Source organism: Indicator indicator, chromosome 12 (genome assembly GCF_027791375.1).
Source record: "Indicator indicator isolate 239-I01 chromosome 12, UM_Iind_1.1, whole genome shotgun sequence".
Lineage (NCBI taxonomy): Eukaryota > Metazoa > Chordata > Aves > Piciformes > Indicatoridae > Indicator > Indicator indicator.
The window spans coordinates 13,739,260-13,758,288 of NC_072021.1; the positions used below are offsets into that span (position 1 = coordinate 13,739,260).

Below are 19,029 nucleotides of genomic sequence, written 5' to 3' on the forward strand. Positions count from 1 at the left end.
GCTATTTTTACTTCTAAAATAAACCTCACTCTTTACCATTAAGTGATTACACTTGAAGTATTTGTGTACTTAATTTGTTTTGGTGGACGCCATTACTTGAAGAAAGAAACTCCTGTGAAAATGTTGGTTGTAAGTGGATTCTACAAGTTGCAGCAGAGAAATTTGCAGTTGGAAGGAAAAAAAAAACTTTCCCTTCAGAGACAAACCCTGAAAACAGGGCCCAGAGAGGCTGTGGAAGCTCTGTTGCTAGAATACGTGTAATTGTTATACATATTAGCAGATTGATTTTCATGCTGCTAGGCTGTTTTTTTACTGCCTAATGTTTTTGACCCAAGTGGAATATAATGGGTTATTAAAGTAAGAATAAGGGAAGTAAAATAAAGTGTATCATTCATAATGGCTTTGACAGGAGTATGTTTGGCTGTGTAAAAGTATGAGGACATGGAACTTAATTTGGTTGGTTTCCCATGGGCTTTTGCTGATGCTTTTTGGGCCAGCGGTATCAGAGGAGGACTGCTCATGGTGCTCTGTAGGTGCCAAAGCACCTTGCAGGGGGCAGACCCAGACAATACCTCTAAACAACAACTCCTTGTCACCCAGGGCTGAGAGCAGCCTCCCTCTTTCTCATTAAATTTCAGAACGACCTCAGTGTGCAGCAGTACTTTGTTATCCTCACATTAGCATCCTCTGTGTCTGAAAACAGAAACAGACACATTAGTAGTGAGTGGGGATCTGTGGAAATCTCACTGCAGCCCTCAGCAGAGTGCAGGGAAAATTGTTCCTTCTCAAAGGGACAAAAACGCAGCAGGCAAACATCATCTCTGGGAGGCAGAAGGAGTAATGAGAAAATTGCCTTTTTCTGATGACTGTCTTGGAGTTTGCATGTGATTATACCTATGTTTGAAAGGGAAAAAAAAAAAAAAACAGAATGCTTTTGGCTAGCACCTTGGGCCATATGTGTACACACTTATGGTTCATAAAAACACTACAGCCTTAATCGTGCATAAGCCAGAGTGTTTCCAGCAGGCAGGTGCCAGCGCCCTGCCATGCCCCCACAGCAGCTACTTGTCCCTGCCTATTGCCAGGGGCTGTGGGATTCGTTGTCCTGCCTTTGCCCTGGGTGTACTCCGCGGCCCACCCTTAGGGGCAGGACCCATTTCCCGGTTCCCCAGTGCCGAAGTGGGCTTGCAGATAGCTGGGATGCAGAGGTTCTCTGTCAAAGGGCATTTCTCAGCAAAACACTTTGCTGAAATAATTTGGGTAAGCCCACACCCAGAGGCCGCAGCCCCTGATCTTGCAACTACAGCTTTGTAAGCTACCACAGCAACGACAAAGCCGTGGGTTTCGAGGGCAGTTTTGGAGTGGTTTGTCGCAGCTAAAAGCGCTGTGGGGCGCATCCAGAGCTGCCCGCGGAATCCACGGGCACGGAGCGCGCAGGGCGTAGCGGCTCCTCCGGCCGCAGGAAGAAAAGAGCTGCCCGCCTTTGCCCCGTGTGAGGATCGAACTCACGACCTTCAGATTATGAGACTGACGCGCTACCTACTGCGCTAACGAGGCGGCTGAATGGGTCTTTTGCTCGGTGGCTCTCGGTGCCACCGGTGGGCCAGGGCCCGCCGGTTTTCTGCTATATTGGGACTGCTGATGGCCCGGTGGCCGTTTCGGCGCGCGCCACGGGAGAGCAGGAGGTGGAAGGGACGGCATGGCACGGTCCTTGCTCCGGCTGCTCTAGCGGCTCCACGCCCGGACCTCGGAATTAACGTGCGAGGCCCTGTGGAAATGGTTTTGGGCTTTGTAGTGACTGTGGAGCTCCAAGGTGACCATGTAGGTCCAGCTAGTGACGGTGTGGAATTCTGTAGCGGGTCTGAGACATGGGACTGGCCATATGGGACCCCAGGGTGCCAGTGGCGGTTCCCTGGTGCGACATTGTGAAGCCTCCTGGTGACAACCTTGGGTGACCTGCGTGGGGCCCTGCTGCGGCCACATGGGGCTGGAGTGACCGTATGGGGCACTTGGGTACCCATGTGCGACCTGAAGTGACAGCGCAGGTGCCCACCAAGACAGGGGTGATGGCCCTCCGGGCACAGGGAGGCCCTGATTGGCGTTGACAGGGCGCGATCTTGCCTGTCAGGTTAATTAGGCAGCAGCATTTTCTGCATAATTGCCCAGAACAGGTCAGTAGATAATTAGTGACTTTTGGCCGCGTCTGACAGCTGCGGGCGGATGTCAGGGGAGGGACAGGATAGTTTTTTACATCGCACCACAAGCTCAGGGACCAGCCCCACCACCCCCTCTGTGTGTGTCCTGCCCTCTATCACAGTGGGATTAAAATCGGAACCATTTCATATCCTCTTCTCTTTCCATATATATGTATATGTCATCCTCACATATAATTACTTTTTTTTTTTTTTACCCCTATAAAGCATCTGATATATACACAGACCCAGCACTTAGGAAGCTAGCTGGGCCTGTGTCACTCTGAGCAGTCTTGAAGGTGTTTGGCTCCTGAGCATGTTGGTCAGAGTGCCAGGAGCCTTTCCAGGTTCAGACATGCCCTCAGCAGCCCATTCTGCCGTGCCAGAGCCCAGCGTGGCATGTCCCTCAATCCTGCTCTCCCCTCCAGAGCCACGGCACACCGGTGCCTCGATACAGAGATACAGAGGGCAATTGCAAAACCCAGCCTGTGTAAGAAAACTATGTCACACGTGCCTCTGTGTAAAAGCATGCACGCAGGTATTTTTATGATGTACCTCAGGCAGGCTGCCTTCCCACCCTGCCTCTCCTCACCCCCGCGCAGTCATACCAGTCGGCCTGGCTCCCCGGAGGCGCTGCGCCTCTCACCCCGCTGCGAACCCGCACCTCAGTCCTGCTAATGACACAGCAGCTGAGCTGCAACGTGACTCCAGAAGCTGCAGCCTGGAAAAAAAAAAAAAAAAAAAAAAAAAAGGCAACCAACCAGCCTTGAATGTGCACAATCAAGTGATGAGTGTTTGTATTTCTGATGCTTTGAGGCCAGCTCACAACCCTCCTTCCACATAATATTCAGGATGTTTGGGAAGGTGTGTTTTTCTTTTAATAGGGTGGCAGTCACAAAGCTTTAAAGAAATAAATGAGTGAATCGTCCGTGGTAATAGCAACATACTACAAGCGGGGTACAGTGACGAAGTTCAAGTTTATTTTGAAGCCTGCCTGGCAGCATGTAGGTGCAGACAAGTGTCCATGACCCTTTCTGCTGTTGAAGCTATGGACATGGCTAGTGCCTCTGTCCCAGTTCAACGTCAGAGTTGTTTTTGCTCCCTAACGAATACTATGGGAAGACAGAGAAGCCTCGAGCTGTTTTGAAGATTGTGCAACGATGCTTGGGAGCCTACCTGCTTCTGCTTGAGTGTGTTCCTCACTCACATTTGACAGGATGCGACAGCAAGGGAAATACAACCAAATCGGAGGGCCCTGGTAATTGGACTTGAATCCTTCGTATGCCCTGGGGGTGAGGTGGGTGCCTCTCAGATAAGCAATCTAATGAGCTTCGCACTTGTGTCTCATCTGGAAGCAGATCGTTGCCGAAGAACACCACCACCTGAGAAGCAATGTTTTTTTTAAGGTAAATATACCAACGAAACCAGGGAGTGTGAATTTGCCTGGGGTAATAAGATCTCTTTATTTTTATTCACAGCTAATTCATTCAGCCAGGGTAATTTCACGCCAGAATGCAGTCTCCAAACAAGAAGGATGAGTGCACTGCCAGTGCCTTGCATATGCAGAGTGCCTGCCCAGCAGATCGACTCCTGAGACAAAGAGCCATGAGCCACTCCAGACACATGGGGAAGATAAGGAAAAGGCTGGAGGATATCAAGAACCACTCCTCGAAGTTCACAAAAGCAGATTTCAGCCACAACGAAAGCATAAGGTTGGCTACCGACGCCTTCTTGGATGGTGGGACAGATTCTTACCTCGAAACCTTAAACAAAGAGGGTGAGGTGGATTTCCTCTCCTCGGTGGAAGCTCAGTACATCAAGGACAACACCAGGGAGTCCTACTATGCACAGGAGTCCCTGGCTGCTGATGGGGCAGCTGCACCAAAGCAGAACGATGCCATGTCACTCCCTTCAGGAACCTACTTCCCCACCATGACTGATAGCAGTGATCCAGCTCTACTGCACACCTGGATTACAGCAGAGAAGCCCTATTTAAAGGAAAAATCCACTGCCACTGTGTATTTTCAAACAGAGAAGAACAACAACATTAGAGACATCATACGCCGGTACATCAACAAGACCACACAGGTATGGGGACAGAATTGCTGCACTTGGCTGTCTTCCTACTCTTAATAAGATCGGGTAAATCTGGTGTGTGATCCAAGCCAGCCCTGTGCATTGCAGCGTAGCTTGGCTCTAGAAAGGGGCTGTAAAGAGCCCGTTGTTAAACACAAGGAGGGCTTTATTTTTACTTTTTGTTTGGTTGGTTTTTTTGTACTCACACCTACACCTTTTTGTGTTGGTGACTTAAAAAGGAAAGCATTCCTTCTTCTGTTAAACTCCCCATAAGCCAGTGGAGCAAACGTCTGGTAAAAAGGGCAGCTGGGCTCACTTCTCATGCATCACAAGCAGGATGTTTGCTCTGTTCACACCACTGCACTGGTAACAAGAATTCATCTGTAAAGCAGGTTCTGAGCCCTTAGTGCTTGTTTTAGGGCACTGCTAGGAGATGTGGGTGAAGAGCAGCCCGGAGAAGACCATGTGGTATGCCAGCAGCCATCCTCAGAAGAAGGAAATTATTCAGAAAAAATAAGACCTTTCATCCCTCACACATTGTTAGCACCACTAAAGGTGCCATGTGGGCTCCATATGGAGACTTTGTAACCTGGCATGTGGGAAAGGTGCAGATGATGCCCCTGACAACAGACAAAGTGTTAGGGGAGCTGCAGTGAGGTGCCAGGCACAGGTCAGGCTACCTGCACACTGGGAAACCAGAAGCTGAGCAGCTGGAAGGGAACAAAAAACCTCTGTCGTGTTAGGGCAGCTTTCCTGTTTCCCTGGAAAAATAATATTTGACAGTTGAGGGCTGTGTTAACCATTGTCTAGGACTTTCCCCCTTGCACAAACTCAAGATGCCACAAGCAGTTTCACAGGGGAATGGTCAGGAACAAAACCAGGCTGCAGTGCCTGCTGTCCAGCACAGGCTGCAGAGCCCACTGGAGTCACAGTCTTTCTCTTTATTATTCTCCTGCAAGAACAAGTGCTGGGGCTGACAACACTTGAGTGTCATGGCAAGGGAGAAGAATCAGTGTAGGCAAGTGCCCTTGCAAAGACTGCAAGTGCTCAGCATATCAGGGAAATGATGAGATCAGTCATTTTAAGTTGGCAGCACCAGAAACATACGGCAAGAGAAGAAATGTCTCTGGAACAGCAAAACAGGCATCAGTATCAACACAGGCCAATTTATTGTCCCAAGAAGAGAAAAATTGTAGGGGATCAAGTGGGAAATGTAGTATAAATCCATGGTTCACATGACCTTCTTAACCATCTAATTTACATTACAAGAGGGTGCTGGAGCAACTCTTACTCACAGTATAAATTTGGCAACTGCTTTTTGAGTACAGTTTTCCAGTGGCAGCATTTATTAATTAGTACCTGGTAAGAATCCATCCTGCATAGCCTAGTATTTGATATATCCATTAACAACTTAAACAACAATAAAGACTTCATGGATGATATTAAACTGCAAAAGACTGGTGAGTGGTTCTATAATCTTAACACACTTGTAGAACAGGTGTGAATCATAACATGAAATTTGGGCAAAAGAAATTTCCCTGCAAGTAAGGGAAAAGTCAGGTGCAGAAAGACAAACTGGGAATGAATGGTGAAAAAGCAGTACCAGAGAGAGTGGTCTGGAGCTGTGGTGAGGCTGGATGCATATTATACTGTTTAAAAAGGTAATGTGGGTTAACAGTAAGTACAGAAGTGAGACACTGGATATAACTGTGCCACTTAGCACTGGCAAGGCCCTTTCTGAAGCACCAGTGGAAGGAAGGTGTGGGATCCTCACTGCACTGCAAATAATTTGACTTGCCTGAACAGAATGTTGGCCATGCAGTGTGTGATTGGTCTTGTAGGAGTTTCTTATGGTGGCAAAGGGAATAAGTTTGCTGGCAGATGTGGACATAGGCTTTGGAGTAAGACGTGGTGCAAGTTGGAAGCAATTAGTAAGGCAGATCTGCAGAGATTTCTGTAAAGTTTGTTTTGAGTAAGGATGATATCCTGGTGTACCTGGGAGTGTAATTACCAAGGGTTCCAAGGGGCAGTGAAGAAATAGGCACCTTCTGAAGGTGAGATATTAGCTGGGCTGAATTGCCCTAGGCAGATGACCCCTTCCATGGTCAGCAGCAGACATCAGTGACAACCAACAACTCCATGAGGCCATGCTCAATGCTGAGTGTAGGTGTTAGAGTATGGAAGTGGTTTTATATCACATTGGCAATTCCCTCAATCCACACTGGAAGCTGTGCATTTAAGTGGCTGTCAGGGCTTTTATGCCCAGTCCTGACACTTTTACACCCTGTCCTGCCAGTTGTGAATTAGGAAACATGGATGTATGGTTGCATTGAAACAGTTAGCTTCTAAATCAGTATTAAAAGAAACACCAAGGAGATGGAGCTGCTGCAGCCTGCCACCTCAACACCACCACAGTAAAGATTTAAAGCTAGGACCATTCCAGGTGTAAGTCATACACAGGGAAAGCATCATCTGGTGGTTCTTGCTAAATGTATGTGAGGTATGACAGCCAGACAGCTCTTTGGCAGGGGCAGTGGTCTCTTATTTTGGCTACATCCTTATTGTTCTCTGACTAGCATTCCAATATATTTCCTAGTGCTGAAAACTCACCTACAAATTCATGGATCATCTTGTGTTTTATGATTAGCAGAGCTTAACCAAAGTGCATGCCGCGTGTTACTCTGGCTTTATATGAACCACAGAACAATGCAGCAGTGTGTCTCATCAGGTACTGATCCAGCCACTTAGGGAGAAAAACAGGAAATATCCACATACCCCTCTGAAGATTTGTGTTTGTTGGAGTATCTTTTATAAAACAAACTACATTTCAGTGGCCTCAACAGGCCACCTTAAGTTATGTAAATCGACTCTGCTAATGCCTCTGCTTTTTTCCCCCTAGGTGCTAGCTATTGTGATGGACGTGTTCACAGACACTGAGATTCTGTGCGACCTCCTGGAGGCAGCTAACAAGCGTATGGTGTTTGTCTACTTGTTGCTTGATCATGGCAGTATAAATCTCTTCTCAGAGATGTGTGACAAGTTGCAAATTGCTGAGGATCTCTTCAAGGTACTGAGGCTCTGAAACTCTTAGGCTCAGATTCATCTGCCTGACTTCAGGCACTCTGGGCTAGAAGCATGGCTATGCTAGGGTCAGTTCACCTTGTAATTAAAAGGGGGCAGGAGATTTCCAGAGGTAGCATTAGCACATCTAATTACTGTCTTTGAAGATGCCTGCATTTTCCCATGGGTGTTATAGGAAGTTAAGGCATTTCCATTAGGTTCTTGGATTAAACCAATCTGGGCCCTGAAGTCTTACAAGAAAGCTTAAATCCTCTAGTAGAGTTGTCCAGCACAAACATTACAACTTCTGTTTAATAGCTCTATAGCAGCTGTGGTCTGGCAGCCATGGGTGGCAGGTGCACAAAACTCTTGTTTGCACTGGGTGGTTTCTGTATTAAAGCTCTGTATTAAAGGTAATGCTTCCAATTTAGCTGGCTGTTACCTTAGTCTGCCTTTATCTCTGCCAGAGAGAACTGACCTGAAAAATAATCTCCTAGGGACCATTTCAGCTGTGGCTTGAGATGCTGTAGGGCTCTTGTGGCATCTTTGTGGGGATGGCTGACACTGCAGAGGCAACAGCCTTCTGGAATGGCAGCTGGAGAGCAGACAGGAGACCTGAGGGCATCTCACGTGCCCCATACATGTGTGTTTCAATAGCTGAATCCCACCCTAAATGTATAAAGAAACTGAAATTAATGCTCCTAACAGTATTTGCATGTCTGTAAACCCCCACTCCTTAGGAAGCCCAAGCCTGTGTTCTTTATTGTAGGTATACTGCTACAACACACAGGCTTTGACAATGCCATTTACTAAAACCTTAACTCTACCAAGTGTGCATGCAGAGAGCAATCAGGTCTGGGTGCCTGGCCTGCCATGAATGCGCTTGCTCAGGTACAAGGACAGTGCAGAGCATTGCATGGGCCAAACTGACCAGCTACTTGCACTCAGGTGTACTTGCAGCTGATCCTGCAGGACAGCACTCATCTGGGCTACACCAGAGAGCAGCACCTGTGCCTCTGCAGGCCCAGATGGACTGGAAGAGCAGAGGTTTTGCCCTGCTGTATCGTGCCATAGCCCATGTCAAACAAAAGCTTAAAGCTAGAGCAAATTGTTGCTGGGGTGGCTAACAGAATGGTCTCAGCTAGGGACATGTCTCATTCCTGTTTTGGCTGGAGTAGCATCAGTTGTAATCACACAGCTCAGCTCCAGCTGTGTAACTTTACAGGCAGGTTTATGTCTCCACTGATACAAGTAACCTTGTGGCAGCTGGCACTTAACCAGCTTCCCTCTAGCCCCAAACCTTCAAGTAGAACTTTGGAAAGTCCATGATGAAACCCTAACAGACACAGGGGAAGTGAAGAGCTAAAGGCAGTGGGGGGTGAAGGTCCCTTTCCTTCCCTTCTGATTTTAAAATAAATAATAATAAATAAAGATCACCAAATTTTTATTTTGTTTCTTTACAGAATATTTCAGTCCGCAGTGTTACTGGGGAGGTTTACTGTGCCAAATCAGGCAGGAAATTTTCAGGACAAATACAAGAAAAATTTCTTATCTCTGACTGGAGATATGTGCTCTCTGGCTCTTACAGGTAAGATGAGCCATTTTTTAATATATATTACTTCACAAAAAAAAGTCATGAAAATTTTGTGTGTGTAAGTTTTTTAAACAAAAACTTCTCATATTTCCCAATGTGTCATTTTTCAATAATCCATGAAGCTGACTTTATAGATGATGTTAGGTCTTTATAGAGCATGGTATTTAATTTTTCAGAAACTAACATAAACAACTTTGCCACTGCAGTCCTGGAACAGAACTAGAAATACCTATAGCTTTAATATTATGCTTTCTTCACTGTTTGGATCCTCAGATGCGGTGATCATGAGACATGATACATTTCTATCTCACTTGGGATCGCTTAATGTAGCATATGTCACTCAGCTTATCTGAGGATTTGTTCTCCATATGACAAGTTTAGTGATTAAAGGTAAAACAGAAATACTTCAGAGACTTACTGTTTTCTCTTGTGTTTCATTAACAGCCAGGCAGTGTGTGTATGCAACTGTTGTATCTTTCCTTTTTTTGTCCTTTTTTTTTCCCTTGTGAAGCTGTGTCTGTAACTCTCCACTTCTGTGCACCTTTAATTCTTTCAAGGTAGAGGATGTAGCATCTCAGCAACTGGGTTTTTAATTAAGATCCAAGCTCCTCTAGTCAGGGAATTTCAGGAGCCTCTGATGCTTCTTCATCAAATAAATGAAGTTCCTAAGCCTCATGGCTACAAAGATAAATTTCACAAATGACCAAGTGCATCCTGAAAATCCAGATACAAGAAGACAAGAGATGACTATTTAATGAAAATAATGAGATTGTTTTTCTTAATTCTAGTTTATAAGTGCCTCTGGTTTGATAAAACTGTGCTAACAGGAAGGTTACATAACTATAGTAATGAAGGTAAAGGTGAACATGTAGAATTAGTGCAGGCTGCAGGAGCTCAGCTGTTCACAGAAGCAGGCATCTGGTTTTCAGTTCCAAAGGAACCATCAGACATCAACAAGTGAACACTCAATGTTGTTTTGCTCTTATTGGTTGCCCTGTGGTTTTTTGCTTCTTTCATTTTCCCTCCTCTTCTCTCTCATAAAGATGTGCAGAAATGCAACAGCAGATTTATACAGTTAGAGTAGAAGTGAAGGGCAGAACAAGATCTGTTTTCTTCAGCCAAGAAACTTCCTTTTGGTTCCTCTTTCCAATCCCAAAAACAAACAAAAGAAAAAACCAAAACCAAACACAGACAAAAAATCCCCAAAGTCCTGTGCAGAGTAATTTCTGTCCTTCTGTATTACTGTTGCAGTATCTTCTAACCTCAAGAGCCTTGTCAAACTCTGTAATCCCCTCTCCAGCAAGCAAGCAGAGAGGGTGGTGAGAAACAAATCTATGCACTATTTAACTTCAGCTTGCTCAGCACCAGTTTGCAGATACACATGGGGTGTAGCACATTGGATTGCTGTAGGCTTGCTAGCTGTCACTTTATTAATCTGAAAGATTTCTGTTGTCTCTAAACCTTATTCACAACCTCTACAGGATAAATAAGAATGACAATGAGTAAAACAGCCTCAAACAGCAATGCATTTGCTGGAAATCAAATTTGAACAGATCTTAAAACTAATCCTATAAAGCAGTGCAGCAGCAAATTTCACCTAAATCCTGTGCCCTGCATAACTTTGTAACAGTGGTGGGAAATAAAATAGTCCTTCAGGACATACTCCTCTAAAAGGGACCCTGCCCCATTGTTTCTACTCGAGTGTTTGGGGACAAAATGTATTCACCTAATGGACAGCAAACAGGGCTGAAGCTGGTAACTAGTTAGAGGTAGGGAACCACCACTGAGTCTGTGGCATCTCCTGCCCTGGAGCAGTTTTTAAAACCATGTTAAAAAGCCATTGCTTGGGTCAGTGTGGATGAGCATGGTCCTGCCACATAGGGCAGGCAGAAGCTAGGAAGCTTCTGAAGGCTGTTCCACTTGTGCCTGCACAAGTGCAGGCATGCTTTAAGTTACAGTTTGCTTCTCAATTTTTATTGCCAATATCTATGGTGTGGGGTTCCTTTTGCTGCCTCTGTGTTACACTAGCCCATGCTATGATGATATTATTCCTTTTTTCAAAAAAATAAAAAAATTAGTTTGTAGTTAAGTAGTGCATGAACTCAGTGCTCCTAAAGAAACCAAAATGAAGGCAGTGGAAAACATAGACCTTGATCTTTAGGGGCAGCTCAGTTCCCAGCTGCTACTCTGAAAGCCACCAGCCTCTTCAGAGCCATCTAACACTGGGGTACATGGAGAAAAAAAAAAACAACCAACAACAAAACAAACAGTCCAGTGCAAATAAAGAGTGGACAGGAGAGGTGGGTTTTGAGTCAGACTGTCATAAATGAGAGGATCCAAAACAGGACTTAGGTTTGGAGACAAAGTCCTGGAAAGACAACTGAGAAATATTAATGACTAAATTTGTGACCCAGCTTTGTCCCCAAGCTAGGTAGTAATTCCTTGTGATTTTTCTTTCTGATGTGTTTCACTCAAAGAGTCCTGGTAGAAAAATGCTGCTCCTGGGCAGACAGTGAAAATAACTGAGCCTTTCCTCAAAGAGCACTTAGAATCGAAAACTAAGGAACGAAAAAGAACCTAAACCCTAAACACTGAGTTTCATCTTAGAATTAAGCCAGTGAAAACCTGTCTTTGAGTTCTGCTTTGTTCTTCAGCAAAGCGTGCAGAATGTAAATCGCTGTGACTCGCTACATGAAGTCCACAAATGTCTGTGGAAAATCAGGCAGCTCTCACCTTGTTGCTTTACAGCTGACTGATTTCCCATCAGTCTGTGGAGAATGGCTATTAATTGGATCCAAGTTCCTCTGCTTACAAGGGTTCCAGGTAAGACTGATGAGTTACTGGGAGTGAATTATCAAAATTGGGTGCAACAGCTTTTTCTTTTGTTGATTTTTAAAGAGCCTTTTAGAAGCATAATCAATTTTTATTTCTAAATTTTCTTTTACAAACTAGCTATATCTCTGGCACATAAAACACATGCCACTCCACACCTTCACCTTTTAATGAATTGGTAACCTTCAGCATAGATATCCCTAGTTGCATGTGCTTCTGTATTTGTTCCTGGCTTATCATCTCTGTAAGAGTTAGACAAAGGACATGCAAAGGTTTGGAGAGGGGTTCTAGCTAGGCTAGCAGAGCAGGTGTAACCCACACAGCAGGGAGTTAGCTTGCTGTGCTGTTTATCTTGACTTCCAAGGTTCTGTTCATGTTTAGAACGATTTGAACAAAGTGGATGAGAAGTATTCTAGCTGACTGTGTATTTTCATGTCCAACCATACGATGTACAGTATGTACTGCTGGGTTGCCTGGTGGCATCGAACTAGAGATTTCTTCATTCCTCCCCTTGCTCCTGAAGCAATGGTGTAAAACCATTGTATGCCCCAAACCCAACCCTCTTTAAGAATGCTCTGAACAGGCAGATGAAAATCTTCTGCTTTATTCCCTGAGCATCAGCTCAGGCTGTCAGTCCCAGAGTTTCAGGGAAGTTTTGTATAAACATGCCAAGACTGAAAGTGCACACACCTACAGCCAAACTAGCTCTCAGCGATCCTCCTGCAAATCCAGTGCAGCTAATAAAGTCACACAGGAATAACCCAGGCAGAGTTTTGCCAGCACAGAATAACCTTGGGTTCAAATCCAGCACTGCTCTCTATCCTCTGTTGCACAGCTCACGCCTCAGTCAGCTCAGGGAGTAATTACATTTCATTCTCTTAACTATGCTTTTTTTTATTGCTGCTGCTGCTCAGAAGAGGCAGCCTGCACAGCACAATCAGCCTGGCTCCTGGTTTTGTAAAAGAGCACAAATTTATGTCTGCCAAGTGGATTAGGGAAGCACAGAAAAGAAAAATAATTTCAAAGCTATAGGGTATAGTGAGGCATCTCTGGCCCACCAGAATGAAAAAACATGGTGGTGTTTCTTCCTTACTTCATAGCAAAATGTTTGTTTTTTATTTTCTTTTTTTTTTTTTTTTGGGGGGGGGAAGGTATAGGAAATATTTACAATTGTATTTTCTCTGTAGTGTGGAAAAGTATTTGTCAGGTGTGGTGTTTTGTTTTGTGGAGTGCAATGTGACAAAGTGGCTGGGGGCTTATGTGCTTTTCTTGACCAATGCTGAAGTATGGTAAAATGAAAAACAAAGGATGGCTATTTTTCACTGGTCTTTCTAATGTCAGTTTTGAGTCAGTGAGCTACCAACTGGCATGGCATTCAGCAGGGAAGGTACAATTTACATGTGTGCAGACAAGACACGACAATACCTGAATTTAAGCACTGTGCATGGAAGACAGGGACCCAAAAGAGAGGTCTAAACTCCTTTCCATGGAACAGACACACAAACCTGAGGTACTGTATCTGACCCTTTGCCCCGCAGTGGATCTAGTTCACCACTCCCTTTAGGAGGTTGTATAACTTTACAAGGTTTCTTGAAGGTTTTAGAAGCAGCTGCAGTAACAAAGCTTGATACAAGTCGAAGAGCGCCGATGTGAACTGACCTGAAATTCAGCTGCAGCACCAGCTTCATCCTGTGTTTAGACAAGAAGCTTCAGCAGTAAAACACATTTGCCTTCAGCACCTTCCCTGTGGGAATCTCCAGTTCTAATGGCTGATGTTAACGCTAATCCTTACCTTGTCTTCCTCCTAGCTTCACGTGGCTATGTGGCCAGGTTCACCGCAACCTCCTCTCCAAGTTCACGGGTCAAGTTGTGGAGCTGTTTGATGAAGAGTTCCGACACCTTTATGCGCTGTCCAAGCCAGTGAGGGGACCCAAGTCTCCACCACGCACCCTGCCCTTCCTCTTCAGCAAGAGCTGGGCCCCTCAGCACAGTCTCCCTGACAGCAATGAGGAAAGTGCTAACACTCTTTCTGATCCCTTCAGCAGCCTCTCAACTGGCAGCACCCACAAGACAAAGCAGACCCCAAGAACTCTCATATTCAGCAGCAACTTCAGTCCCCAGTCACCTCTTCACAGAGTTAATTCCTTCCACAGCTATGTCTCCTTCACACCACCCCCACCACAGCCAGCCATCCAGGCTAACTACTACCAGCCACAGCACGTGGCTGATAACTCTGCAGTTCTGTACAACAACATGAACGTTTACAGGCCTATAAGACTTAGACAAGAGGAACCAAACAGGACAGGGTTAAGCTCACCCTGGAGATGCCTCCACAAAGCTAATCTGTTTGCATAATAACCACCTTGTTTTGAATTGCGAGTAAACGTAGTGACGACCTGTTTAGCAATGATGAATATAGACATTCTGTGTAACACAAACCCAGGGTGGTTTCAAGCCTCTTGTTCTGTTTTGCTGCTTTGTTTCCCCAGTTAAAAAGCCAAGCCTGCTAACATGTAAACCTTGGGTGCCTCATGATCCCAGGAAGAACACATCTACCTAACACTGGCCACAGTGCAACACTGCTGCTGCCTGTCACCTGCCCTTGGTAGCATGTTTGTGTAGCAGTAGATTTAGATGGCTGGTTTTTCATATGGCTGGGCACCTGAAAATGGGGAAACTCAAGAATTTATTTTTATGCACTAGCATAAGGAGACTGAAGGCTGCTAATTGCGTACCCAACTGAGGTGATGCTAGCAGCAGCTGACTGCAACTGTCATTGCACCTTACTCTTGATTTAAGACTCTTCTAGGGCTAAGGAGGAAGCACAGTTTCTACCACCTGTCTGCTTGAGGTGCACAGCAAACCTTCACAAGGTTTCTAGGAAGGGGCCCACCAGCCATGACATGGACCAAGACTGAAAGTTCCTGCAGCCACTGTATGCTCACTTCCACTCATCAGCAACAAAGGTGTGCTCCAGCATCCTTTGTTACAAACCTCCAAACCCACCAGAAATTTGCCTTACTGCAGAGCAGCTGTGCAGATTCAAACTGGAAAAGGAAGCTGAATATAGAAACAAAATCCTACTAGTAACACACCAGAACTGAGTTGCAACTCCTCTGAGTGGTCGTTTGATTAAATGCTAATTTAATGATTCTTTATTTCAGAATCTTTAAAGTTTCTAATTTTTAAAGACAAACGGGGTGTTAGTAGTGCCCACTGAATACAGTTACAGAGGGAGCTACAGCAGTTCACAAGCTTGAACCAAAACAGAAAAACTTTCTGCCAAATAATCCATGAAAACCAAGGAGGCTTCTCTAAGTGAAGGCAAAACAGAATAATAAAATTAAGGAAACAAAGGATTTTCATCCAAATCCAGGAGTTACTAGATGCCTAATATCTACTGATATATCAGTAATTTTTTTTTTTATACCAGCTTTATATCATCTTTCATCTGATTCCAACAGAAAACAGAAACCTGAGCACATTTGCATGTCTGGCCCATTTTGCCTGACTTCTCACCTACCCAAAAAGGAATACAGTTTAATTATTTAGGCTGTGGATGATGAAAATTATATGGAATAGCAAAGTCTCAGGTGAGGGAAACTTCTCATCCTTGGAAGAGTAATAATTTTGAAAGTACACTGATGAAGTTTACAGAACATTCTGAAAGTTCCAGGATGGACACATCCTGCTGTAGCTTCAGTGTGGACGTTTTTACCTGTGTTATCAAAGGAATAACAATAACCTACTGCATATAATTGTACATTTTGTACATAACATTTTGCAAATTTCTTGGGAAGAAGGGAAAATTGATTTTCATTCTTATGACAATTCTACTTAATTAAATAGGGAAAACATTCAAATAAAAGAGAAGACTTTCATTAACAACTCTTTGACAATGATTTTGTTTCTTCGTTCTCTTGACTTGTGCACCTTACTCTCTGCCAAAAGCTAAGTGACTTACATATGGTCAGAGCCATATGGTCAGAGAAGAGGAAACACATTTTGCTACTTCTGAAATCAGGAGGAACAGAATTGAACATACACATCCCTCCAGCCTCAGTAAGATTTTTACTTCTGTTTGGCTCAGTTCCCTGTGGTCCAACTGGCAGTGGCACACAGAGGCATATGTGACGAAGTCTTTAGACCACTACCTATGCAGCATTCATTTCCTCAGCTCGTGATCCATAAAAATCTGTGTGTGAGCTCTCTTCATCTCAGCAAGACAGCTTGCCTATGGAAGTTTTGGAGAATGCAGCTAATGAAAAGTAGATAAGGGACAAGCAAGTAACCCAGAGGGAGCACTGCGAGTTCACAAGGGCTGATTTCAGCCCTAGATCAGGGATACAGCTTCTGCTAGTTCAGATGACTGCTGAACTTGAACATCAAATTAATGGACTTTCAGTCCTGATGGAAAACAATCAGAGTTTACAATTTCAGGATTAAGTTATGCCAAAAACCCTAACAAGCCCTCACAGACATGCTCACTCAGCGAGGAGGGGAACATGTCAAGATGCTGACAAACCTCATCTGTCTGCAGCAAGGGAAGGGCTCAGATAAACACTACCATACAACCTACCTTCAGCAAGTTTGCAGATGACACCAAGCTGAGTGGTGCAGGTGATTCACATGAGGGAAGGGATGCTGTCAAGAAGGACTGGCAGAGGCTGGAAGCCCATAGAACCCCCTGAAGTTCAACAAGGCCAAGTGCAAGGTTCTGCACCCAAGCTGGGGCAACCCCCAGCATTGGTATAGACTGGGAGATTGAGAGTAGCCTGCATAGAGACACCTGGGGGTACTAGTGGATAAGATATTGGTCCTGAGATGGCAACATGCATTTGCAGCTCAGAAAGCCAACCATGACCATGGGCTGCAACAAGAGAAGCATGCCAGCAGGTCAAGGGAGGTGATTCTGTTATTTTGTCACTTTTAGACTGTTTGGTCTGCTTTTCTCTAGCAGCAAGCAGACTTGCACAGGTGAGGGAACTACCACTGCAGTCCTACTGCACATGTCTTGGAAGACATCTTTACATTTCAGGTTTTTCTTCTGTAAGTGCAAGGAGGCCAGGACAGACCATGCAAAGCTCTCTGGATCTGTCTGGAATGGAGTTAGCTTTCCCCATAGCAGCCCTCTTAGTGCTAAAGGATGCCTTGCAAGACGGAAACACAAAGCCCTTGTGAGATATGATCAGAAGCAGGAAACTGGAATTAGTAGTGGCACAAAGAAGTGAGGAGCAGGCCAAAAAAGGAGGCATTGAAGTAGGTGAGATGGCTCAAGTGGGACAAAGGAATATTTCACAGCCCCAGTGCAATGAACACTGGTTATTTGGGACAGTAACTACGTGACACATTCAGAACAACATTCATGTTATTTTCTTTGCAGTAGTTAAGATCCAACATTTTTGCTTTCTCATTATGTTTGAGAAAATACTTCCTGTCCTTAAGAACAGCCACTTGCCCTCCACTCCTGGAATTAGTGGGAAGGTAACCATTTTGTTCCCAGTCTAACAGACAACCTCAAGACAAACAATCTGCACCCACACCAAAGTTTCCAAATCACCTTGGCTAGCTGCTGTGTACTTCGACATCTGTCACAAAATGACAATGTTTGGTAAGTATTTAATTTGCTGCTACAACAGCTCAAATGCTACTTCCAGCTTCTAAACTGTGGAGCTCAATTATTTGGCAAGTTCCCACTAAATATCTATACAGACTTGGTTCCACAAAAGCTGTGTTCTGGTATCTTAACTACTGAACCTACTCAAGAGCTGTGACAAAACAAATTACAGCCTTTTTATGTGGCTACTCTTGACCTTAAATTTAAGAAGAAACTGGGAGAAGTCTCTGTTACAGTTTCTTACTGACTTCTCTGGCATTAAGCTTTCCATGTTGGCTAGGTCTTTGCTGTTGATGCCAAAATTGTAATTAATTTACAGCACACTATGGACAATCTCTACTGAAAACTTATGGCACCAGTTAGACTTAAAAGCATGACCAGCCCTTCAGGCAGGCAGGCAGGCAGGCCCTTCAGGCAGCCCTTTGCTGCCATCTGAATACAGAGCTCTACACATGCACACAAAACTTTCCACCTAGCAAAGCACACGGATGACTGAGCCAAATATTCTGTAATACATTGTGAGTGCATTAATGCTTGCCCAAGTATACTTGCCAAATCATCATCTTTTGTAACAAGCTGACCAGGATGTGGTTTAACTGCATCGAGTCACCAAACTAGCAAAGATAATTTGACATGGCTGAAGGTGATATTCCATTTTTCTGGAGGTTTCAGAATTACCTTAGCAGAGGACTTTACCATTCCAAGACTCGGTGACAGGTTCCTAACCATCATCTTAAAGCTTTAAAATTCACGTAAAGGTAGCAGATGCAAAGTGTGTTTATATATGGTGAATTACCAATCAGTTTTGACTTAAAAGTTTCAGCGCACTAGTACACGGGAAAACATTAACAAGTCACTGCAAATTATGTCTAAAGGACACCAGGATTTAAGCTGCGTCCATTACAGAGCACAGTTAGAAAAAGCTACAAAGAAATGAAGGCTCACAGTTTAAGAGAATATGAGGGAACTCGTTTGTGTCAAAGGTAAATTATTTAAAGCAATGTAATCTCGGCTTTTTCTGTAGAAGCCCAAAGCATGTAGCATCCATACTTCAGAAAGTAAAGCAAAGTGGTGTCATTATCATCTGAAAGGGTAACATAAGGAGCTGTATGATGCAGAAACATTGCCAGTTTTCACAGCAAAGATCTTCTTCCTTGCTCAGTTTTACAAAGGATATGATCTGACTAAACACTCCTCAGTACATATAAACAACCTTGACAGTTTTTCTCCTCCCTCACCTAAGCACACCGAAGACAAGACTATAGCTAATTCTATGCCCTAGCTTTGAAGGAAGAAAATCTCCTCCTAGTTCCAAGTTAAATATTTATCACTTAGACTTCCCCCCGCCCCCCCCCCCCCCCCCCGCTGAAACACATACAATTGTTCTTATTGGCAATTTCTTAGTATAAATATATTGAAGATTTCTAGCTATTCATTGCAGAACAGGAAATCACTATAAGGTCAATTAACCAAGAAACATATTTAAAAAAAAAAAAAAAAGAAAATTGCTAATTCCATAGCTTTAAAAATGCAACAACATAGAATTTGACACCAAGAACCTTTCAAATCAGACATCATAAAGAAAGCCTCACAATCCACCAGCATCGCAGGCCTCAAAAAAAATCACAGGCTCTTCAAACACAACACAAGGAAGCTTA

General features: G+C 44.3%; 1 protein-coding gene and 1 non-coding gene across 2 annotated transcripts; one reads left to right on the top strand and one right to left on the bottom strand.

The window, feature by feature from the left end:
- Positions 1–1,484: 1,484 nt before the first annotated feature.
- TRNAM-CAU (transfer RNA methionine (anticodon CAU)) lies at positions 1,485–1,557 on the bottom strand. The gene has a single exon. It is a non-coding gene; the product is annotated as a tRNA-Met (tRNA).
- A 2,147-nt stretch (positions 1,558–3,704) lies between these two features.
- FAM83A (family with sequence similarity 83 member A) lies at positions 3,705–14,109 on the top strand. The gene is made up of 4 exons (XM_054385516.1): positions 3,705–4,280; positions 7,168–7,335; positions 8,792–8,916; positions 13,563–14,109. Exons 1-4 carry the CDS (start codon positions 3,705–3,707, stop codon positions 14,107–14,109), a joined length of 1,416 nt encoding a protein of 471 aa, XP_054241491.1.
- Positions 14,110–19,029: the final 4,920 nt, after the last annotated feature.